This window comes from Drosophila albomicans, chromosome X (genome assembly GCF_009650485.2).
Source record: "Drosophila albomicans strain 15112-1751.03 chromosome X, ASM965048v2, whole genome shotgun sequence".
Classification (NCBI taxonomy): domain Eukaryota; kingdom Metazoa; phylum Arthropoda; class Insecta; order Diptera; family Drosophilidae; genus Drosophila; species Drosophila albomicans.
This window is the reverse complement of record NC_047627.2, coordinates 12,400,198-12,426,547: the sequence shown is the minus strand read 5'-3', so window position 1 is coordinate 12,426,547 and position 26,350 is coordinate 12,400,198. Positions and strand designations below refer to the sequence as shown.

At 37.8% G+C, this 26,350-nt stretch overlaps 2 protein-coding genes across 3 annotated transcripts in view; one reads left to right on the top strand and one right to left on the bottom strand.

Moving 5' to 3' along the window:
• Nucleotides 1-26,350, bottom strand: part of LOC117575378 (E3 ubiquitin-protein ligase highwire) — a 66,766-nt gene that overhangs the window by 14,463 nt on the left and 25,953 nt on the right. The window lies entirely within an intron of this gene.
• LOC117575387 (uncharacterized) lies at nt 7,563-25,615 on the top strand. 2 transcript variants are annotated; one of them, XR_007955319.1, is made up of 7 exons: nt 7,575-8,414; nt 19,723-19,987; nt 21,221-21,387; nt 21,456-21,745; nt 22,468-23,513; nt 23,666-23,977; nt 24,229-24,373. XR_007955319.1 is itself a non-coding variant. In XM_052007119.1 (6 exons), the coding sequence occupies exons 1-6, from the start codon at nt 8,268-8,270 to the stop codon at nt 24,927-24,929; spliced, it is 2,616 nt and encodes an 871-aa protein (XP_051863079.1). In that variant the 5' UTR covers nt 7,563-8,267; the 3' UTR covers nt 24,930-25,615. The 2 variants fall into 2 exon arrangements, 1 of the variants encoding a protein (XP_051863079.1); XM_052007119.1 differs by lacking the exon at nt 23,666-23,977 and having other exon boundaries at nt 7,563-8,414; nt 24,229-25,615.

Below are 26,350 nucleotides of genomic sequence, written 5' to 3'. Positions count from 1 at the left end.
ACAGGAAATTAAATACTGAAGCAGCGATGCAAGGGAAGAATCAGAGAAGAAAAGGAAAAAGGGGCAACGCACCAAGGGTAAACTCCCGTAGTGAAATCAAATGTTGAATGCATTCCAATCAGAATCAAACACAATAGAGACATCAAAGGCTAACCGAATGTTCGAGAACAATCTCTCTCTCTTTCCCTCTCTCACTCTGTCTCTCTTTGACATGCAGTGGTCAATGGCAAATGGTCACGTACGCTCGTATGTTTCTTTTCATGGGGCCAGTCGTTGGGCGGGGGGCAGCGCGGAAAGAGCACGTAGCGATGCGCTCTCGCAGCAGGTGTCAAGCCTGTATGCATGTGTGTGCGTGTGTGAGTGTGAGGGACAAGCACGCACATGCACAAGGAACAGTCAGTTAGCACACAAATACGAAAATTGTTCTCTTAGGTAAAATACAAAACTCTCTTGTCAATCACAATTCACAATTACACAACCAAACATTTGCAAAGTGACTAAGACAATGCTTTGCTTAAAAGGGTATAAATAACTTGCCATAATTCTTATCGCTTGGCACGCGATAGAAGTAATATTTTCAATAATAACAACAACAATAAAAAAAGGTCGACTAAGTAAGGAAGACATCTTTGACCCCATAAATATGAATGAAGGTACATATGTATGTATGAATGAATGTGTGTACGTTTGTATGTATGTATGTATATATGTATGTATGTATGTATGTATGTATGTATGTATGTATGTATGTATGTATGTATGTATGTTCTAAATTAGCCTCAGTAACTGATTTGTTTTAGCAATATCTCCACCTCAAATTATCAACTATAGACACCGAAACTTTTGCCAATTTTCTAGCTGACTGCTATGTTGCTTTTTTTATACTTTGTGCCGACAGGAAATGTACGTAACAGGTAGAAGGAGGCATCTCCGACCCTATAAAGTATATATATTCTTGATCAGCGTCAACAGTCGAGACGATCTAGCCGTCTGTCCGTATGTGTGTCTGTCCGTCTGTCTGTATGAACACCTAGATCTCAGAGACTATAAGAGATAGAGCTATAATTTTTTTTCGACAGCATTTGTTATGTTTGCACGCGGATCAAGTTTGTTTCAAATTTTTGCCACGCCCACTTCCGCCCCCGCAAATCAAAACAAATCGAATAACAAGCGTAATTTTAAATTTGGTTGCGATCAGATAAAAATTGTGGAAGTTATTAATATTTGGTATAGTTTGAGAATAATATCGCAAAATATATTGCTTTTATTTAAAATGGGTAGCGGGTATCTCACAGTCGAGTACACTCGATTGAAGCTTTCTTTCTTGTTTTATTCTAGCATTTTGTTATCTCCTTCTAATTTCATTATATTAGTAGCTGAGAATCTTAACTTTCAAGATTTTTTCTTTTTAAATGACTAAAATGTATCATCTTATATAGATTGATTCTCTAAATTTCGTAGCTTTTTCTATCAAATGTTTGATCATCCTGGTTTAAATATCGAATAATTTAAAGAATTGTAGGCTGTAGAATTAAATTTGTACAATCTGCAGAACTGCAAAATACAATAAAATGTTGCACAAGCTTAAAAGCGGAACAAACAACAAAATAATGTTGAGTAATTCAATATAAAGTAAAGCGTCTATTGCTGTCAAAGCTTAACTATAGCTTTCTTTCTTGTTTGTGCTGATTGCTGCCCAAAACGCTCTAGTTATAATAAGTGACGAACTTTCCAATGGATTATCTCATTAGTGAGCCAAACCTTCGAATACAAAACAATGTATATGAAGTAAACGAAAATAATTGACATATTATTTGCCAATGCCGAAATAGTTTAGCAAAATAAAATGCCTTTACTCGTAGATAAAGTTCAACTTGAACGTCAGGCCAAACACACAAAAACATAGGGAGACTTGGCAGCCAAACTCACGTCATTACAGTTGACTAAGCACGACGTCGAATATCGCTTATCTCTAAACAGCTAAACTTTACATTACCCGATGTTCTAGAATAATTCAATCATAGTCCCACTGTATCTAGTGCAAATAATATTTAAGTTGGCGTTTGTGAGCGTTCAGACATTGTAAACACACTTGAAGCCCCGATAGGAGACTTTTGCGGCCACTTAGCGATGGCTCCTACAATATGTTTATACAAAAGGGGGACAACAATAGGCACAATCAGTGCGGGGCAAACGGGAAAGCAAACAAACTGCACGCATTTACATAAAAAGCAAATAAAACAATACCAAAAATGAAATGAAATTGAAAATGAAAATGAAAGAATCAACTTTTCCAACGAAATGCACTGCACAAAAGGTACACACACACACACACACTTGTACATATGTAGACATGTGTGGTGATCCCCGCTTTGCTCCCCCCCAACACAAGTTACAGATAGAGAGAGAGGGGAGGAGGGGACACGCGTAAACAAAATGCGACCCTGCACTTCAGCAATAATAACAAAGGCCAGCAACCAACTGTGGCGTGTCAGCCACCACAATCATGTGTATGAGTGTGCGTGTGTGTGTATAAATGAGCGTGTCTGTGTGTGGCTACCTGTGGGAAACACGTTTTCATTTTCCATTGAACGCATACAGCGCCGCTTTGGACCCCAACCCTAACCTAACCCCATATTGACGGCGACCTGAGCACAGACCCAGCTTGAAGTTTTTGGAGAGTGCGCGGCGAAGAGTCAGTGTAGCTGAACCCCAAAAACTGAACCCAACTGGAGCAAACACAACTATTAAATGCATAAATTCATTCAACAAACTGCATCTATTCAAAAAAGGCAACAACCCCTTTCAATACACAACTCTGTACTGACGATCGGCATGGAAAATTAAAAATATTAACGTAAGCAGAGATAAATACATGTATGATAAAAAAGGTAGCGATACAAATAGGGAAATAGATATGAGGAAAAGTTCTAATAAATATGGAAAGAAATAAATGAAAATGTAACATATTCACATAAGTTCAGATTAATATGGAATACTAGATATAAGGGAATACTTTAATAGAGAAATACATACTATATAATATTAGAAGAGTTAAAAATAAAAATAGAATCATATGATATTAAAATAAGTATAGATCAATATGGCATACTAAGTATAAGAAAATAGTTAAATAGAGAAATACATATAAGAAAAATGAAATCATATTGATATATCTAAATTTATATATATACATAATTATATCTTAATACATACATACAATATATTTATAAATATATAGTACAAATATAGTGTGAAAAATTAAAAATAATAACAAAAGAAAATACTATTCATAAATATAAATGGAAAGGAATGGATATAAATGAACATACATATGTAGGTAAAAAATGGAATAAATAAAATTATAAATAAATACAAATATATAAATATGTATTTGTATTTGTATTTGTGTATATCTCGAAATCTATGTAGAATGCTTCACATTAAGAATCGTAAACATTATGTTATCAGTGAGTATTATCAATAATCGTAACACTTGAAAGTGTTACACACGTTAGTGGACAAATCTGAAGTTATCATTGTTGTTAGCATTTCCTTATCAGCCAAAGGTGAATGAAACGAAAAAGCAGTTTGTGTTGAATGAAAAGCGAGTGCAGCTTTTCAGACAGCTGCTCTATACGCGGAATTGAAAGTCGAGTTCCAACTGGGTAATTGCAATTGGGGGCCCAAAGTCAAGTGCGTGTGTTTGCGTTCTCTCTCTGTGTGTGTGTGTGGTGTAAGTGTGTGCGTCAGATATCAATGCAGTTATCGCACAATCAATTTTAGAACTGAGAATGAAGCAATATCCCACAATGAACAATTGAAAAGCATAGAACGAGAAAAGGAGAAGAGAAAAAAAAATCACCGATTCAACGATAACTAAGCAGAGAGAGAGAGAGAGCACGGAGTTATGCGAAGAGGGGGAACGGGAAGAGAGAAATGCCCGCATTGTGGCAGTTGGTTGCCTGCTTGTTCGCGGGGAGAAGGGATGCGCGGGGGCGGAGAAGGGGAGAAGGGAACAACTTCCGCTCGTCGGATCGTCAAATGCAACGCAAATTGATTGCAAGTCGCGCGCTCCACTTATGAAATAGTCTCTCTCTCTCTCTCTCTCTCTTTCTTTCTTTCATTCTCTTTCTCTCTTGGTCTCTAGTTCCCTCTGTTTCGCCGCTTAATCGCGGTAATTAAGTAAAAGACGGGTCTGTCACCCAATTGACGACGATCAGTTCCCACCCTGCACAGTGGAAACCTTTAGTCGAGCTCATTCCACTTACGTTTGCTGCTGTTGGCATGCGTCACACTTAAAAACCTATAAATAATTTCCATTTCCAATTCATTGACGGTAATGTTTGAAATCATTTAAGGCTGCAAACACACACAATGGCAATTATAATTTTTATTAAAAAATCAATATCGTTTATTTACTGATTTTTGATTATTAAAACGGAACTCTTCTCTTCTTTTGATTTAAATACACAATAGAGCAAGAATATTATGAAATTATGATGAAATGTCATCCCACTTTTTCAACATTTTTCATGTAAATCCTTCTTATATTTCTCCTTTATGTCCTGGCTAATTTTTGCGTCACATAACTTAGGATTACGCCTCACCGCCTTCAAAACCTCCCGCTGTTCTTGATCAATCACCTTTGGCGGCCTACCAAAACGTGGCTTTGACTGAACTGAGCCGGTTTCATTAAAAGTTTGAAAACAAGTTCGACAATTTCCCGCAGAGATTTCCCCTCACGACGCAGTTTAACGATCAATTTCCTCCCTCCGGAGCAATTTTGGATGAGTAGATCGAAATACCGCCAGAATTCACCGAAAAATTTAGTTTAATCACTGCCAAAACGCTTGATTGGCACAATGGATCTCCTATCTATTCTACCTCGTACTAATTTTAGTAATATTTTATCAATTAATAGTTTTTTTTTTTAACTAATTTAAGTTTTTACGCAGACTTTTTCTAGCCCAAAAACTGCTGTACTTTTTGTTTTTTGATTTCAAATAAAGAAGTTGTTAATGGAAATAAATGAGGACTGGTTATACTTTTCATAATAGATATGTCGTTAATTTAAAAATATACCGAAAATACTAAAAACAATACTAACAAGTAAGAAAGCTACAGCCGAGTGTGCTCGACTCTGAGATACCCGCTACCCATTTTTAATAAAGGCAAAATATTGCGGTATTATTTTCAAAATATACCGAAAATACTAAAAAAATACTAAAAATATACCAAATGGTATGTTTGGTATATCGATATAGTACACCATTCAAAATATACCATAGACGGCACAATGGACCAGATTATCGGCCAAAGTAACTAAGAGCCCTAGTAAGTAGGCGTTTTTGCCCATACAAAAGTATTTCTTTAATAACTTCCACAATTTTTATCTGATCGCAACCAAATTTTCAGGAATCATAAATACTATTGTTATTATTGTCTATAGCATTATTATTATTGTCTATATTCGCAGCTGTAGCTCTAAAGTTGCGCTTGTTATTCGTTTTTTTTAATTTGCGGGGGCGGAAGTGGGCGTGGCAAAAATTTGAAACAAACTTGATCTGCGTGCAAACATAACAAATGCTGTCGAAAAAAATTATAGCTCTATCTCTTATAGTCTCCGAGATCTAGGTGTTCATACGGACGGACGGACAGACGGACAGACACACAGACGGACATGGCTAGATCGTCTCGGCTGTTGACGCTGATCAAGAATATATATACTTTATGGGGTCGGAGATGCCTCCTTCTACCTGTTACATACATTTCCCGCCGGCACAAAGTTATAATACCCTTCTACCCTATGGGTAGCGGGTATAAAAATATCTTCAATACAACTATTTTTATTTAACATCAAAGTTGCGCGTTAAGTTTGAACGCAGACTTTTTCTGGTTAGAGTATATGTATTTATACATATGTATGTATGTGATAAATGCATCCATACTTTACAGTTAAAATAATAAATCTATAGCTCAGAATACTAAAACTTCATAAAAGAAAATCAGAGTTGTGGTCTAGCTTCATTATAAGCAACTCCAAAAAAAAGAGGTTTGCATGCTAACATATGTATCTATGTACAGCTGTGAACTTTGGAATAGCAGTGCATTCGCATTCGTATCAGCTACCGATAATCTTATCGTCATTGGACGAAAAATCACAACAAAGATAAAGCAGACGTCAATGTTCAAGCAGCGGCTTTAAGACAAATGACGATCTTGAAACAATAAGGGTTCGTTTTTCGCACCCGTGTTGACGTAGACTGTGTTTCAGTCTGTTTTTAAATTTTAAATTTGATAAGTGACTACCTAATCGTTTAGGTAGAAACTGAACTGATGATCGAATTCAGTTTATAACTAAGTTGTGAGATTCCATGGAATCTATGCATGATTCATATCTTGAAGAACCTATTTATGTATTTACGTTATAAATGTATTCACTTTGCAATCACAGGGGAAGCGACTAATTGTAGCATGCACACACACACACACACACACTCGCATACTAATGTTGCATACATGTGTTTGTGTGCTTAATTGAGCTTTTGTAGAGTTGCAGAGTAGTTAAATGCGTTACTAGCAAAAAGTTCTATTGTATCGAAAAGTTGTGGCACGCAAATGCGTATTTATCAAGATCCTTTGCTCTTTGTGCCATAAATATCCAATGAAGGAGCATAAAAAGAGATTATGATTCATTAGATTTGTTTCAAAGCTCATTTAAAATCGATTGCTAATTTGCCGCTTCTACACTATGCGACTGCAGTTCATGCGTATAAACGTACAAATATGTACTCATACTATATACAAATGCCTTTAGCTCTTTCAAGTTTACAGCAGAGAGAGGAGAGTGAGAGAGCAACGGATTATTGCAGCTGATTTTGGAGAACGAGAGCCGAAGACGAAGCAACAGCAAGAAGACAAAGAGCGGAAGGCGACAACAGCTGACTTTGTATCTTGTGTGCTTTGACAACTCCAATTATTATCCGTTGCAATTGCATTTGACACTAATTTTGGCATCGATATGAATTAAATGCCAATTATTTAGCTGTGTGTGTGTTCGTAATCTACTTGTCTGCATTTCATAATTTTAAATACGAGCAATCGTCGCGCTCTTAGAACAATGCATCCACAAGTAAGCATATAAATATGTAGAGTGCGCTCTTTATATCTCATTCAAAGCATCGACTAGTCTATACACTAAAATCGAGAGTGCATGGCGTTCGTTCTGAATCTAAGCAACTACACACTTAATAATTGCATTACGTAGATATTCGAGGTACGTTAAAACGTGATGAGATAAGACTAAGTGATAAGATAAACGAGGAGCCTTAACTCATTTAGTATTAGAAAGTGTATTAAGAGACCAACCCACAAGTAGATAGTTCAACCCGTGCACACACCCTCGCTGCGTCTCTCTTAACTGACACAACATATCTAAGAGAGCGCTGTGTGCACTAAAAGAGCAAGAGAGAGAGAGAGAGAGAGAGAGCAGCGCGCTAGCGTCGATCGTTAAAACTTGAGCGAACAGTTCGCTGTTCATTCAGTATTAATCAAGACGACATCGTATGTGGTTGGATTCGTGTGAACGGAGAAGTTGAAATTAACTGACTTCGATATAAGAATTTTTGAGTTCTGTGTTAGTGAAAAATATATTCAATTTGTTGTTGTTGTTGTTATTTTTTTTTGTGCTGTGAATAATATATATACGTATTTCTGTTGATGATGTCTAGCACACAACATTAATATGTATATTAGTGTGATTTTGTGCGGGCAAAAAACGAAACGATGCGCAAAAGAAGAATCCGAATTCGATTCTGATGAAATGCTTTAAAGAGATGCTCCACCATTCTCCATCTCCATCAACGCGTATATGTAGATTTCATATAGAGACCGAGACCGAAGAAGACTCGTTTGCTTTGTGTTTGTAGCCTGTATCGGATCGGGACAAAATCATCGAAATTGTGAACTTAAAAAGATTTGATCAAAGTTCGTAATTGAATCAATCCGGGGACAAACGGAAGTGCAACTCCATTCCCCGCCACCTTTCGCCGCCCCCTGACAACACCAAAACACCCCAAAAGAAAACCTCAAAGCGAATAATAAAAGAAACAAAAGATAAACCGACGACGTCGACGACGACGACGTCGACAATCAAACGACAGCGACAACAAAGTCGGGCGACAAAAACCCAGAAACAGAAACTGAAACAGTAACAGAACCAGAAACCGAACCAAAACCAGAACAACATCGGCTCATCCAAGATCATGTGGCGTTTTTTAAAGTGTCTGCTCTGGCTGCTCGTTGTGACCAAAGCTGCGGCTCAAAACAACGATGCGGAGCCCGAGAACATTTGCAGGCATTGTTTTTGCCAAGGCATCACGGTCTTCTGCAACTTTGCACACAATCACACGGTAAGATCTAAGTACATAATATAGACTATATAGATACACTCACTATATATAATCCATCACATTATGCCCGACTCTATATACCACCTTCAGGGCGTTACCCCAAATGATAATGAATGTCTAGAAACTGATACTTCTTTCTGCTTGAAGACAATGAGGCAAAAGATAGAACACATTTTTTTTTTCATTTTGTTATCGTCGCTTTTTTTTTTTTGTTACTGCGACTTGCATACAACAATTACTATATAATAATTATTGTAGATTATGCCGCAAGCTTTAAACACAACTGCAGAGTTTCTGAGAAACTTGCTTAAAGATATTCGGAATGCATTTAATAACAATTGGAATGTGTGCGCAAAGAATTCTTATTTAAAAATATATTTTTTGGGAATTGTGAAGCAGAGTTTGAAGAATTTCTTTGTTCAAATGAAACATACATTTTGTTTTACAATTGATATAGAATTCTTTATGAAATTGTTGAAGTACAAATACATGTTAGTAAATGAAATATTAATTTTGTTTTAAAATTTATGCAAAATTCTGCTGTAGAGCTTAAAATAAATAAGGTAATACATTATTTATGATATTTCTATAGCTGAATCTAATAAATAAGATAAGAAGAAGTACACATATAATTAAATAAATATTTGATTTCTTTATGAAATAAAACATACATTTTGTTGTAGAGCTGTAGAATGTATTATTTATGATATTTCTATTGAGGAATGTAATATATAAGGCAATATAGCACATTCTTTATGAAATTGTTGACGTACATATAAAACAAGTACAAATGCAAGTTTATATACTGAATTTATTTATGAAACGAAACATAAATTTTGTTTTAAAATTTATGTAGAATTCTTTATTAAAAAGAAATAAGTTTATGTACTATTTATGATACTTTCATTGAGGAATCTAATAAATAAAATAATATAGCACGTTTTTGTATATGTTATCTGAAGAATTTCCGCTTTGAAAATAATATTTACATTTTAATATTGTATATCCTTGAAGTATATAGATTTGTATAGAATAATAAAGTTCATTAAGAGATATTTCGCTTTTGGGTAAATACGAAAAATTTCGATGATTGTTTATTTGGTTTAGGTTCGTTTGATATGCACATAAACGATAAACTAGCGAAATTAATTGATAGTTATAAAGTGGTGCGTTCTCCTTCCCCTCACAGTCACACACACAGTAAGAGAGAGAGAGAGTGAGAGAGATGGGGGAGTGAGAGAGAGAGAGAGTGGAATAGACACATTAACGAAACGAAATGTTGTTAATTTGTACTTTGCGGCACACGAAACATGCTACACACAGCAGCACAATGAATGGATATGAGTACAGCGTACATACAGTGAGCACTCGCTAAGGTGAATGCCACTTATGTTAAGAATTTAGGAAAAGAAAGATCTCACTCCTAATTTTTTCTTAATTTCTTGGCACTTTGTAGATGCTACAGCAAAAGTGGCTTCACTTAGATAGAGACTCATACAGTGCGCACTCGCTAAAGTGAATGCTATTTTTGCTGTGTTTACTATAGTGTTCGTGTTAGCGAGTGCTCACAGTGATAAATGCCACATTTGTTGTAGCCACTGACTGAAGAATATTTGAAAATGGGATAATGAAACACTCTCAAGGACCGATTCATTGTGTTTACTGTATCGTTCGATTTAGCGAGTGCTCACTGTGATCAATGCCATTTTTGCTGTAGTCACTGGGTGAAGAATGTTTGAAAATGGGATAATGAAACACTGTCAATCACCGATTCTTTGTGTTTACTGTAGTGTTCGTGTTAGCGAGTGCTGACTGTGATCAATGCCACTTTTGCTATAGTTACTGAGTGAAGAATATCTAAAAGTGGGATAATGAAACCCTTTCAAGCGGCGACTCTTTGTGTTTACTGTGGTGATTGTCTTAGCGAGTGCTGACTGTGATCAATGCCACTTTTGCTGTAGTCACTGACTGAAGAATGTTTGAAAATGGGATAATGAAACACTCTCAAGCACCGATTCTTTGTGTTTACTGTAGTGATCGTTTTAGCGAGTGCTCACTGTGAGCCACTTTTGCTTTAGTCACTGACTGAAAATATCTAAAATTGGGATGATGAAACCCTTTCAAGCGGCGACTCTTTGTGTTTATTGTATCGTTCGTGTTAGCGAGTGCTCACTGTGATCAATGTCACTATTGCTTTAGTCACTGACTGAAGAATATCTAAAAGTGGGATAATGAAACCCTTTCAAGCAACGACTCTTTGTGTTTACCGTAGTGTTCGTGTTAGCGAGCGTTCACTGTTACCAAGATTCACGCAACAGTTGAAATGTTTGCTCGCCATCCGTTCGCTCACTTGCTGGCATCGCTTTTTGGCAACGTTTACGTTTGTTTGTGGCGATCAAAGTGGATTCGTTTGTGTAATACGAGAGAGAACAACAACAACAACAACAACAGACTCGGGGACTCGAATGATTCAAAATGTAAACAAACCTGTGGCCACGGAGCAATTAACAGCTACAATTGCTGAGAGCAAAAAAAAAACAGACAGAAGCAGACACAGACACAGAAAACAGAAATAAAGAAAAAGAGATGAAAAAATAAACAACAACAAATGCGACAAAGAATCAAGCCAAGTTTCAACTCGTTCAACTGGTTATGCTAATGAATCAGGTGTGAATGAATTGCGTGTGTATGAGTGCAAGTGTGAGTGTGTGTGTGAGTGTGAGTGCACTCAGAGTGTCTGTGTGTCTGCAGTCAAAGTTGTCTAGCTTCGGTTTGCAAACTCATTTGTTTTGGGGTGGCGCTTTATTCTGACCGATTATTCTCAATCCATCTTGTTCGCTTCTCTCGCTCTCGCTCTTGCTGTCTCTTTCTCGCTGCTATTTCCGGAGAGCAAAAGCTAAACTAAAGTTCAAGCTAAGCACTAGGGCGTAACACCGGATGCGGGGCGTGGCAAATTGCTGTACTGTCACCGCGATGACGTGACAAGTGCTTGGCAGATAATGTATCTTGTATCTTGTAGATGCATGGCATTTATGAACTGTAGATCACACCCACAACGCCCCCGTTCGAAACACGAATGTGCAAAGTTGACGAGAAAATCATTGGAAACAGAAATTCTTGAAACAGTTTTCCAAACACATTTCACGTGTGCCCAATTCTCGAATTTGTTAGCGAGACATAAACACACACATTCAAGTGCGGCAATCCAGAGAGAGAGAGAGAGAGAGAGAGGGAGAGAGCGAGTGTGTGCTCTGCGTGTTTGTTTTGAGAAACGACTGCTTAAATGCCATTCAAATGGATACTAAAACTACTTAAAGCAAATGGGAAATGGAAAATGGGCACTAAAAATCCATCAAGTGGCAAACGATGTTCGTTCTCTATCTATCTGTCTCTCTCTCTCTCTCTGGCTCACATGTGGCATATGCCACACGGCAGGAGGTGCACTTGGAGGCCACTCAGAGTGCGCCTCACATCCATTTGCGACACATATTTGCATTCAGCTCTCGCAGAGGTTTTTCCCTGGAAACAACGAGCAGCGCACATAAAATGCGTTTGATACTCAAATGCAATTAAATAGATTCTTAATGACGTCTCTCCCCCCTCTCTCTCTCTCTGTCTATCTTTGGCCTAATATCCGTTCCAAAGTAGCGCGCTTTTTATGGCTAAAAATAACCTGCCAGAAAAATTCATGAATCGATCATTAATTGCTCATCCAGGTTGACGCACTGTCCGATCTTATCATAAATATACTTATAAAATGTACACTTATTTTCTTAACTTGCATTCGGAAAAGTTGTCGCATGATTAATGTGGTGAAATTCAATAAGAATGCAACAAAAATAGATAAGAATTTGGCAATCGTAAAGAAAAGACGGATGATTGTAATAAAAGTTGTCATTCTAGTTCTCAGAAAACGAAAAAATTTGTGCATAAAAGAAATAAAGACGACGCAGTAAAAACATATTAAAAATAATAACTAGCTGAGGATTAAGTAGATGAAAGAAGTAGTCAGATATTAAATCGAAAAAATTACAAAGGTGTAATTAGATTAGATAAAAGATCATGTGATATATAATATGATACAAATATTTTCCATTTCGAAGAAATCTAAAAGAAGTATTAGTAAGATAATCTTTCGAAGAACTTTAGATTGTCAAGGATGATTGTTGTAATGATATATTTGACAGAAGAACTAACTATTTCAAAGAAATCACGACAAAGAAGTTATGAGATATTAGATGAGTATTAAACAACAGAATTAACAGAGTTTAATACTGATATATAGATAGAGATGACATCATGATTTCAAAGAAATCAGGAGTAAGTAGAAATAAGTAAGATACTCGGTAGAAGAACTTCAGATAGTGAAGAAATCGTTATGAATGAATAATAACATATTTAATAGAAGACAAATTTCAGATTGAAAAGAAATTAGAACAAAGAGGTTATGAAATATTAGAAGAACTTTTTATTCCAAAGCAAAGTAGTGAAATTTTAGAAAGAATAATTTCAGATTATTTTTAAATCGAGTGAAGGAGTAATGAGATATTCGACAGAAGAACTTTCGATTGTGAAGAAATCGGCTCAATTGAGTTGTGAGATAACAGATAGATGAACTTGCAATTTCAAAGAAATCGAAACAAATATATTAGATAGCAGAACTTGCGCTTATTTCAAGGTGTATTAGTCACGAGAGCTGTCAAAGGTGTTTTCCTATGCGATCGCGTGAGTAATCTGTTATCGCCATGAACGTCGGATTATATTACGCAGTATATGGGAATAAAAAGGTACGGCAAAGATTGTGGGCATTGCACTCACAGATACAGCAAAGTACTATATAGTAAGTGTGTGTGTGTTCAACTGTGTCACGTACGTTGAGAATTGTATCTGCGAGATACGTGCACGTGAGAAAAGATTCGAGTGGGCCGCTTGCTGTTTTCTTTGTTGCGGAAAATCCTGATCGAGCATGCTGCCTCCATATGTGAAAGTCAACGTCGATGACGACGAGTTGTGTGTTAAAGTCGAGACCAACTGTGAGTTAGTCTAAGAGATCTATCCGTAAATGGCGAAATGGAAATAGATAAAGATATTCTCACCATGTGCCGCAGATTCTTTTGCCTGCTTTTTTTTCAGTTTTGTTTTTTTTTCTCTCCGTCAAACAAGCAAAATACACATCATAATTTATTTTTAATTGGATTTTGTTTTTCGGTGTGTGTGTGTGTGTGTGTGTGTGTTTTTGGCTTATTTATTATCTATCTGAGAGCATATTTTACACGCTGTTGTTTGTCACTTTCCCAAGCGCTATTTCCGCTTTTCCGCCTAGACTAAAAGTCCACTAAAAATAAACTCGCTCGTTGGCAACTCGGAAAAACTCTGTGTGCCGGAAAATGGGCATCATCGATCGAATAAAGGGGGCCATTGGAGAAGGAGGGCGGGCGAGGGAGGGAGGGAGGAAAAGTGCATTGCTGCGCAGGAAAAGCACGCATGGAAAACGCCCATCAGGCGCAGCCATCTAAATTTAGCATCTCTCAGCCATTATGTGTACTACAAGTGGCCGTATATACTCTACTCGAGCATAACTCTCTCTCTCTCTACATAGCTCTATTCGAAATTGTATTCGTATCCGTATCGGTATCCATATCTGTATCTGTATCTGTATCTACTGAAGCTGTATCTGTATCTGTGTGTGTATCTACATATAGCTGTCGCGCTGTATCCGCATCTTCTTATGCGTGGCAGCTACTTTCTATATAGTTTATAGTCTCTCGATTTGTCAGAGTTTCGGGCGGAAAGTTCATCAAGCGTTGCCTGCCAACCGAGTGCTCTTGCACCCTGTAATTATGATGTGGCTAGCTGCGGGGTATTTGCAACTACAATGTTATATTTATAGCCTCACTTTTAGACACGCTTCGTTTACTCTTTCTCTTTGTAGACCCTGTAAATTGGCTAAAAACACTTTCGGGTGTTTAAGCGGCACCGAATTTTATTTGAATTTTTTTTCTCTTATTTTTTTGTATAAACTTTAATGTAATTGAAGTTTAATTGTGTGTTTTATCGAACGAATTTTGGAAACTGGTTGTATTTTTATACCCGCTACCCATAGGGTAAAAGGGTATTATAACTTTGTGCCGGCGGGAAATGTATGTAACAAGTAGAAGAAGGCATCTCCGACCCTATAAAGTATATATATTCTTGATCAGCGTCAACAGCCGAGACGATATAGCTATGCCCGTCTGTCTGTCTGTCCGTCTGTTCGTATGAACACCTAGATGTCAGAGACTATAAGAGATAGAGCTATAGTTTTCTTCGACAGCATTTGCTATGTTTGCACGCAGATCAAGTTTCTTTAAAATTGTTGTCACGCCCCCTTCCGCCCCTGCAAATCAAAAAAATCGAATAACAAGCGTAATTTTGAAGCTAGAGTTACGAATTTTGGTATATACAGTAATAACTGTAGTAGTTATGACTCCTGAAAATTTGGTTGCGATCAGATAAACATTGTCGAAGTTATTAAAGAAATACAATTACTAGGGGCCTTATTTCATATTTTGCTTATTTTCGAATTCTTATCTAATTTTGAAATGTTTCAAGCAATAAATTATTAGGTATATCTTTAAATCTTTATGTTTTTTGTTTCTTTTTATGAGTACTCCCTCTTTATGCATTGCATCAGGTGTTTTTTTTTTTTGTAACACTTATGACTTCGATTCGTCACTGCTTATGAGCTGCTTGACACGTAGTTCCTATTGTTTGCAATTGTCTCTTCCTTATTGTATACCCTGTGCTTGACATATGCTGCAAATGCGGTATGCTACTTGGCAAAGATAAGCCAAGCAATTCAAATGAATTCCAGGGAATTATTATTAATACGTGTTAATAAATTTAATAAAAAGTTTTTAATAATACAAACATATTTCCCTTTTTTTAGTCGTATTTATTTTATACTCAAATTATTTACTAAAAAGTACAGGGTATCTTTCCCGACATAGCAATGTACATTGCTCTTTATTTGTTATTCTTTTTTGGCATTTGATAAATTTATGCGTCATTGGCATGGGGAGATGGGGGATTTGTCTGAACAGTGAAAAGAGGGCACAACGAGTGGAGAAGTAAGAAGGGAATGGGGGGTTGAGAAGGGGAGAGGGGAGAGCCAGAAGACAGACAAATAACAAGCGAATTAAACAAAAAGGAAAGAAAGAAACGTAATTGAGATTTCCTCTTTAGCCAAAGAGCGAGAACGCAGAGAAAACTGGAGCAAATTGAAAGAAATTGCGCCCAATGCGTCGACGTCGACGTCGCTGTCGATGTCGACGTTAACGTTGACGTCGACGTCGCTGTTGGCGTGTGTTAAAGAGTCAATTGCAAACTGATGGATGGATGCACAGCATTGCAAGTGACAGCGAAGTGGTGCGAGAAGAAGAAGAAGCACAAGATAACGAAGAAAAAGGGGGAGGGGGAGGGGAGGGAAGGAAGGAGGACAAGCAGACAGCACAATAATAATAAACAGCAAATGTCTGAAATCTCTGCAGAATGCTGCGAGCATAAGCAAACGTTTGACGGAGGGAGGGCACAAGAGACGCGGGAGGTGGAAGGGGGGTTGGGGGTCGGACGATGCGTCTCAACAAGTGCGCCACCAGAGGCGGACGAACGGCGACAACAACAACGATTTGAAATTGTCACAGCTGCGCCCAGACTTCACTTTACTTCAGTGAAGCATTGAACTCCAGCCTAGAGATGAGCGCGTGATCGAAACCGATAACGATTACCAATAAATGCACTTGGCAACGTTGAAAAATACATGACGATAAATACATAGAACTAAAAAATTAAATTGGGGAATTCAAGCAAACAAATTTAGTAGAAAAAACAATTGTATATATTTTAGAATCTGCTTTAAAAACAAAACACTTTTAGTTCGCAAGTATTTAGTCTGCTGTAAATATTGTAAAAATCTTTTTATTTTTTGCTCTTTTCAAGCTTTAATTTACATATCGATGCATTATCGCGAAATTATCGTTTGTGCCATACGATAATTTTTGCAAGTGTGATTTTTTGTGACAAGCTTGTTATAAAGTTACTCACGTAATATGTAATATATTATAATATATGTATATACACACGATAGTTGAACTGCATTCATATAAGATTTGAGCAGAAAAAATAAAAATACATTTGTAAAAAGAAAATTGTACAACATGCAATACTTTAGCTGAAATGCATCGATATAAAAATATAGGAAATATAGATATATAATATGGAAATGCATCGATACAAAAAGTATAGGAAATATAGAATTGTTTGAGCATATCAAATAAATAAATAAATAATTTAAAGTGTTTCACAATGATAATGATTTTAGCGATCTTTCGATTATCTAGAGTTTGTCTTTTTTTTTGTGACATCAGCTCATCTCTAGACTGTTGACTGGCGAGTGGCGACAATTGACCAGGTGGCCACCCGACACAATTGGCTGTCAACTCCCCCCATTTTTATGGCCCAAATATGGTGGCAAGTTGTTGTTGTTGCTGCTACTATTGTCGCTTGATTCATGACAATTATGCGGAAACCAAGCAGACACACGTACAAGCCACACACACACACACACGCACGCATTACATAGACTTCCCCCACTTCCCCCACAGAGCGATTTCACTTTAGAGTACATAAGCATTTAAGTGCACATACACCCGAAGATTATATAATAGCTGACAACTGGCAACTGGCAACTGGCATTGCAATAGCAATTGCAATTACAATTGCACTTGAACCCAACAGCAACTGTCGCTGATCGCCGCCGATCAGAGAACTATGCTAAGTTCAATTAAAGGCAGAAGCTACAACAACAGCAGCAACTACAACAACAACAACTCATTCATCAATTTCATTTTTATTGATGCCTGTGTTTCACGCTCACAGTTCAACAACTGTCTGTTAATGCGCTGTTAAGCAAAAACAGTTTTACATCAGCTAAATATTTAGCTCAATTTGTTGAAGTTGCACTTGAAATAAATGTAGAAATTTAAATTAAATTACATACTTTTATTTAAAGAAACACAACTGTAAGACAAAGACAGTTCAATAAATCTGTAATTGCAGTCAACTGTTTTTGTCAATAACATTTGTATGTTAAAAATTGAATAACATTTGAGTAGCTGTTACTTTAACAGCGAGATTTTTAAGAACTGTTAAGAACTATACGTTAATGCTGTGAAATTTGCTGGATCTGTTAAGCAAATTGCAATATAATTTAAACATATTGAGATTAAATTACATTTATTGAAGTAATTTAATGTAATAATTGGAAAAACATGAAGATAAATTTTAATTGCAGTCAAATGGTTTTGTTAACAACATTTGTATGTTACAAATTTCATAACATTTCAGCAGCTGTTACTTTAACAGATATTTGTTAATGCTCTGACTTTTACAGGGTATGTTAAGCAAAGCAGTAAATAGCAAAATGAAACTTGAAATTCAGTAAAATTTGTTGCTCCATGTGTTAAATTTATCTTTTAAACAAATTTAAGATTAAATTACATTTGTTTCACAGGTATTTTTATTGTGTGATTTAATTCAATAATAAGACAGACAGAAAGATAAATTGTAATTACAGTCAACTGTTAATGAATAACATTAGAGCAACTGTTATTTTACTAGCGACTCTCTGTTAAACAGTCTGTGATTAGCAAAACGATCAGTTTAACGTCGTTTTTCACTCTGATGTCATCGCTTTATAACAAGATCAATGTGCTTTAATTTAAGCGTTGTGAACAACGCGCTCGATACTTGGTTATTAATAAAGCACCACTAAAAGAGAGGCCATCATTAGTCAGCTCGGTAAATTGTATTGCACAATTGCAATTGCAGAACAGGTATATATAAAGTATATATACTGTATATGTAATTATATACACATGTATTTATGTATGAAGTTGAAGCAGATGATCATTAAGAACACACAACAAGAGCAACAAGAGTTCCTGTTGTCGAGTTGTTGCTGCTGTTGTTGTCGTGTTGTTGTTGTCACCCTAGGCACTTGCAAGTCAAACTATTTTCTTTTAATTTAATGAGAAAATTGCTCGCACAACACCAGCAACAAACAATGCCACCAACTGGGGGGCTGGAGCAATGAACGTTGCGGTCAACTTGCCGTTGTCTGCAGCAGCAGCAGTAGCAACAGTTGTTGTTGTTGTTGTTGTTAGTGTCGCGACGAGAGACATTTAAAAATAATACCAAACGACCAGCGAGAAATGTAAGTCAAGCGTCACAGCAACAACAGCAGAAAGAGAGCGAGTGAGTAGAAGATGGAGAAGAGGAGGAAGAAGAAACCGCCACAATGCAAAAAGCGATGGCGTTGATGATGAAGTTGTTGCCTCCTTTGTTGTCGTTTCAATACCCGGTTTTCCATGCAATAAAAGGGCATAACAAGTGTGTGTGCAACAAGCTGCATAATATACGCAATCTGTCTGTCCTCTTTCTTCCCTACAAATAGCAAGTTGTGAATCTAATAATTTAGTATTTCAATTAATACAAGTCTAACAAACTCTACAATATCTGTCTGCCTGTCTGTCCGCTCATTTAAATAACTATATCTCAGGCAGTCTAAGAACTAGAGCCAATAAATTTTAGAGTTATATTATTACAAATATTACCCAGCTCAAGTTGGGGTTAGAATTCCTCTTTCTACGCTACAAATAGCAAAAGTCGATTGAAGTATGTTTCGAATTTTGATAATACAGCGCATAGCATACTTAGTTGAATTTAGTAATCCCATAATAGTAATTTAGAAATTTATAATAATAAATGCACTAGTTACATCATTCTTATTAGCATTAATTTATTTCAAATTTAATGCATCAATATTTCCAAGTATTATATTATTACATAACTTTAATTTAAGCTTCAATTCACAACTCATGATCTACGTTCAGAATGTTCCATATATTTCTAATGAGCAGTTCCAAAATGAAATTCAAAATCAAGAAAATTGCTGTGAATTATAAATGGTTTTTTGAACCCAATTGATATGAATCTTAAGAATCTTAAAAGCCAAAGTTAATAAGTTTCTTAGCAGAATTTGTATACTACGCAACTGAAGCTCGCATTAAAAACATTATGTTATATTAATAATAAATAAGAAGTGTGCAAATTTAAGAAATATATATTTGATTTTTGAGTAGCGGGTATTTCTCAAGTCGAGCACACGCGGCTGTTTTGCCACGCCCCACGTCCCACATCCCACACCCCATGCAACAGCTGAACTCTTGTCTTATTTTCTTCTTTCTTTTTCTGCCTATCTCGTCCACAGCTATCGAACGTATGGAACAGCACGTATAAGGTGCCATCGAACATCGCCGCCATGGAAGTGCAGCTGATGAAAGACACACAATTCCAGCTGCAAGGCGGTCTCTTTCGCACCAATCGTGTCAATCGGTTTGTGGTGAAGGGCGCCATTGAGGACACTGATCAGGTGGAGTTGTCCCACAATGCGTTTCGCAACAACCTCGCCGGCTTGCCGGACATTCAGATAATCGGTGTGGGCCACGTCTTTGTGCGCGAACAAGCCTTCACAGGTGAGTTGAGACTACTGGAAAGACTGCAGATAATGACACTGATACTGAAAAGAAAGCTTTGAAGAGCTCTTTGAATTTTCAAGAATAAAAAAGCCCATCTTAATGTAGAACAATTCATTTTGAAATCGATTTGCTCTTGTTTTGCATTCAAGTTGCTGCGCTAAAAATAATACAGCACTGTAACATGCTATATTTATAAATGAATATGATTCAAAACCACACCCAATGCCAAAGCATTCAACGAATGCTTTAAATAAGCTAGAAATATTGTAAGCAAAAGCACATTAAAGCTTTCTTTGCAAGAATTTCTAGTAAAAGCTGTAGTAAATGGGTCAGAATTAAGTTTTACCTTAACAAGTAAGAAAGCTACAGTCGAGTGTGCTCGACTGTGAGATACCCGCTACCCATTTTGAATAAAAGCAATATATTTTGCGGTATTATTCTCAAAACATACCCATTATACTACAAAAATACTAAAAATATATTTTGGGGTATTATTATACAAATATACCAAATATACTAAAAATACTAAAAAAATATACCAAATGATATATCGATATAGTACCGCATTCAAAATATACCATAGACGGCACAATATACCAGATTGTCGGCCAAAGCAACTAAGACCCCTAGTAAGTAGGCGTTTTTGCCCATACAAAAGTATTTCTTTAATAACTTCGACAATTTTTATCTGATCGTAACCAAATTTTCAGGAATCATAACTACTATAGTTATTATTGTATATACCAAAATTCGCAATTCTAGCTTTACAATTACGCTTGTTATTCGATTTTTTTGATTTACGGGGGCGGAAGTGGGCGTGGCAAAAATTTGAAACAAACTTGATCTGCGTGCAAACATAACAAATGCTGTCGAAAAAAAATTATAGCTCTATCTCTTATAGTCTCTGAGATCTAGGCGTTCATACGGACGGACGGACAGACGGACAGACACACAGACGGACAGACGGACATGGGTAGATCGTCTCGGCTGTTGACGCTGATCAATAATATATATACTTTATAGGGTCGGAGATGCCTCCTTCTACCTGTTACATACATTTCCTGCCGGCACAAAGTTATAATACCCTTCTACCCTATGGGTAGCGGGTATAAAAAGCACATTAAGAACTTTAAAAGCTCGTATGTTGACAAAGCAAGCTTTGCAAGCACATAAATGAACTTGAATAAACAAGAAACTAGCTAACTAAAAATTTATTTATTGCACTTGCAGGTGGCGAGATCAAACTAACTGTGGAGAACAGCGGACAGCTCACTTTGTACCCGAGTGCCTTTGTCAACATGAATATGTCGTGCAATTTTACGAAAATCAAGAGCCTGGATATCAGGGAGAAAGCTTTCCATCCCAGCACAAATCGCAGCACGCAGGCCAATGTAAATGTGAGTAACTAGAAACGATATTTCCGAATCATATTCACAACACTAAACGAATTGCATTTCATTTTTAGCTGCATATTCAGCAATCGAACATTGATCACATCAATAGTTTCGACGTCTCGATGAATAAAATTGTGTATGTCGATTGCACCATTGGAGTTATTCAGCGCAGCGCCTTTAATGTGACCAATGTCAAGGAACTATCCTTTGAGAACTGCAACATCCGAAGGATCGAGGCATTCGCTTTCACCGAAAGATTGCACAGCGAGCATATATCGATCACCGGCTCACAAATCGGCACCATCGAGAGTGAAGCGATCAGCGGCAGTGGCATTTCAAACTTTACACTCAGGCAGAATGTGTAAGTTAAGATCAAACGATCGAAGGATGCAACGACGTAAACGTAGTTTCAAAGATCAGAAGCAGTTTGATAACAGAAAAAAAGAAGCGTAGATATGATATTGATAAATAGATTGCAGACTGATCACTTAATGTATTAGAAACTTTAAATTACATATAATTGTTGCATTATCGAATCGAATGCATTGAGTAGAAAGTTATGTAAAAAACATTTCAATTCATATATTTTGTAATAGATCAATAGATAAAAGTCTGATTTATATATCCACAAATTGATTGCAGACAGATCAATTGTTGAATTCAGCGATCGTTCAAAGATCAATGCAGATTAATTCTAGCATCATCTAAAAGATTGTGTAAGAAAATCTGTATAAAGTATTTGGACTGATAGATTCTATAAGAGATAGATAAATCGACTGATCAATGAATATAGAAAATAATCGAGGCTGATTAAATGTTGAATTTTCGAATAGATTTATTATCTGCAATTATTATTTTAACAGAGTGATTTTCGTTCGATCGATAGCAGGCTGATCAAAGATTAACTGTTGCATTGAAGATTAGATCAACTAATGAGTTGTGTTTTGAATATAGATTATACAATAGATCGATAGACTGATCAATGAATATATGAGGCAGTCGGTGCATCATCGGTCAAATTTACATAACAATTGTGTATGAAATACGTTTATACTAAGCATCCTTTTCTCTACCCCTTTGCAGTATCGAAACGATCAAGGAGTCGGCCATTCAGGTGTACAGCGTATACATCTTCATCGAGCGCAATACGATCACGAATCTGGGCATCAACTGGCTGCGCATTCCGCGTGGCGAGATGGTGGCCATCGAGGAGAATCGCTTTGCCAGCTTTGCGCCCATTCAGCTGGAGCAATCGAATCGCATCAACTGCAGTTTCGCCAACAATCGCCTCGGCGATCCGCAGCCGGGCAGCCTCAACTTCAGCAACTGTGAGATGCGTGCCATGACCGTCGATCGTTTCTGCGATCGCAACTGTGGCGACAATCAACAGTGGCTGGCCACACTCACCGAGCACGATATCAGCTCCGAGATGTATTGCCAGCTGTCGCCAAGTTTGATCAAATGCTTCAATGCCAGCACGGTGCATTTGCGTCGCTACGAGCACGAGGCATGTGGCAACGACAACGATCGCAAGCTGCAGTGCGTCGATGGCAGCAAACTGGAGTGGTACAACGGTGGCTATGTGACCAAGGAGGAGCGCGAACAGCAACAGCGAGGCACCACCAACACCAGAATCATTTCCATTAGCCTCGCCATTATCGGCGGCATCGCCGCGATCATCTTCTTGGTGGCGTTCGTTTGGATGAAGTGCCGAAAGCAGCGGCAACAGCAGATGTGTCACTTCAGCTCTGAGGAGCGTGAGGTGCTGATGCACGATGGGTGTCGCGAACTGAGGAGCTATTATCAGAAGTTGACCAGCAACAAGCTGACGAGCGAACAGTGCGTTAACATCATCAATCAGGTGACCAGTCAGCACTTCGAACGCATCACGCTCTCGGCCAATCAGGTGCTCGATCGCCACATGCAAACGATGCATGCCAAATGCGATATGGGCGCCAGCGCCTTGCTGACCCTTCCCAGTGCGCCCAGCGATTACAGTGGTGGCGATGAGCACGACGAGCGTGTGGATAGCGAGAACATTTACACCGAGGTCCCGGACTATTCATCGCCACAGGATTTGCTCGATACTCAGGATAATTTCTACTCGGAGCCGAATCATTTTGTTGGTGGTAAGTAGTCGAGGTGTTGAAATTGGAAGCTGTTGCCCCAACCCCCCAAACCCCCAACTATCGAAAAGTAGAGTATGCGAAAAATGGGACTAATTGTATTGTATGTGGATTGTAACTAATTGAAACTACCTTTATTTTACTTGTACTTAAAGATCAATATTATATTATAAATTATTGAAAAAACGCGGCACGAGCAACACACACTCACACAAACACACGATCCACACACCAACACACGATCCACATGTGATCCACACACACAAAACACATGATACCAATTAAAATTGCAATAACACGATCCATATGTGATCAACACACGTACACGAAAACAATTAAAATTGTAATAACACGATCCACATGCGATCCACACACACACTCACACAAATACACACACACAGCGGTACTAAGGCAACGCACACAGTTAAACATATGCGGAACGCATGTAACAACCAACAACAAAAAAGGTATACAAAATTCTGGTCTTAACTTTCGACTTGTATTCTAATTGTAACTGTAATTGTAGTAGCTCTATCTCTCTCACTCTCTTTTTCTCTTACACTCTCTGCAGCTGGCAGCGTTGCCAGACTGTCGAACGTTTTAGATATTCTCTAGTCGGTGGTTGGTACACCTTCCCTCTCTCTCTCTCTTTCAGTCTTTCTCTATCATTGTCTTTTACCATCTATCTAATTGCAATTTCTTTATGGAACTTTCACAGATGGCCATGCAAATGATATGCCACCGCCCGCCTATGCACCGCCATTCCAGCAACCGCCACCGCCCTCGATGCATCGCCAGCATCCACATCATCCCACACATCATTATCAACTGCCGTCCACAAGCAGCAGCAGCAGCAGCCAGAGACGCGGCCACGAGCAGCTGCCCGATGTGCTGCAGCCATCGACTGACAATTGTGGTGCTATCTATGCCCAGCCCGTGTTGCGCTTGACGCCCAACTCGGCGCCCATCAACGTATCTCCCGCTTCAAAATCCGCAGCGTTGCCACACGGCGCGAAGAACACTCAACAAAGTCATGTGCGCGAACTGCGTCAGAATCTGGAGGCGATGCCACAATTCCATCCCAATCAACTGACCTCGAGTCGCACACAAAACCAGCTGCAATCGCGTTTCGCCAGCACGCCGCGTCGCCAGCATCCCAGTGGCAACGCCAGCAGTGGCAACACCCTCAACAGAAGCTACGAGTGTCTCGACGGTGCGGCCAGCATGGCTGCCATGGAACTGATGGATATGCGAGGAGCGACTGCCTTGCCACCGGACTCGGGCTCTGATCATTCCGGTGGCAGCGATGAGACTGTTAAAATCGATGACGTCATCGAGTATGCTGACGCCGAGAACTGTGCGATGCTAGCCGGCAAAGCAGCGACGCGTTCAGCGACAGCGACACAAACATCGAAATAAAAATATGTGATACACGTTAGATAAAATACACACACACACACAATACACAACACAACACAATACGAAACAATCACAAGGACATATGCATATACATATATCTATAATCTAATATCTATAACTCTAAACTTAAACGTATATCGTATAACTTTAAACCCGCTATCCGTTCGAGCAACATCGACAGACAGACAGAGGAACGGACAGAAAACAACATCATCAAGCTCATCCGTCCGTCTGCCTGTCTGTCCGTTCGTATTCAGGGCCAGATCTCAGTGACTACGCGAGCTAGCACCATCAAATTTGGTAGAAGGAATCTCCTGGATTTGCCACACCTCATTCAACAATTTGATTGTGGTTCTTCTTAGCGGATAGCGTGCAGTCGAGCACACTCGACTATGACTTTCTCTTACTTGTTTTTTTTATCGCTGTAAATATGCTATTCATTATATCCCCATTACAAATGGGGTTGATTTACTCATTGCTATATAATGCATCGGTTAATTGTGTGTCGAAGCCTAATTGTATGGTTATTGAAGGAACTTGACACATTTTGACCACGATCGCAATGAAAACCCTAGCTTTATAACTTATTCATAAACACATTTTTTTTTTGTTATATATACATAGAGATTATGCACATAAAAAACAAAAAAACGAAGAACAAAAAATAAAAAAAAAAACCATACAAAGACAAAAATCAAAGCTTGTATTATACTTGAATTCTATCGTCTTGTGACTGACTCATCGATCGAGCCACTTGCAATATGGTCTTGCACATTTGCCTCAGTTGCATAAACAAAAGTGGCATCGCGTGTGGCATATTAATAACATGCGCTAATATGTCTTTGGAAGTCAGTTTTCACAGTGGAGCTGCTAGGAAAGGAGGAGGGGTGGGCAGCATGCTAATGCTTGGATATAATGGACGTTTCTATACTATACTATATAGTATTGCATTTGAAAATGTTGAATAACTTGATTTGCGCGAGCGCCAAGACAAGTGCATTTTCCACATTTATACCCAGTGATTTGAAGCAATTACAACTGCAGTTATGCCATGTATATTTTTGGTTGATCTGTGTCCGTCTGTCTGTCTGTCCGTTCATTTGAACACCTATATCTCAACAACTACAATAAATAGACGCATTCGACTTTTTGCAATTATTTCTGTACATCGCTCTCTTATAATTTGCATAACTCCTTTCAACTCCTTAAAAATAATTACACCATTTATTTTCTAGCTAAGCAGACGATCCCAGGTGTGACACTCTAAATTAATGTTCCAAATTTCCTTAATCTCCAACCACAAACAATATTAAGACATTAGGTGAGGATAATTTTCTGTAGAGCAATAAAAGGCGAAGGGTCTATTATAGTCAACACTTAACTGTAGCTTTCACTCTTTGTTACTTAAATTTGCTTAACAA

Excerpts from the sequence above, each read along its gene's own strand:
- LOC117575387 (XM_052007119.1), top strand. The coding sequence starts at position 8,268 with ATGTGGCGTTTTTTAAAGTGTCTGCTCTGGCTGCTCGTTGTGACCAAA. Across the intron at positions 8,415-19,722 it reads ACTTTGCACACAATCACACG|CTATCGAACGTATGGAACAG; the intron begins GTAAGATCTAAG and ends TCTCGTCCACAG. Across the intron at positions 23,514-24,228 it reads GCCGAATCATTTTGTTGGTG|ATGGCCATGCAAATGATATG; the intron begins GTAAGTAGTCGA and ends GAACTTTCACAG.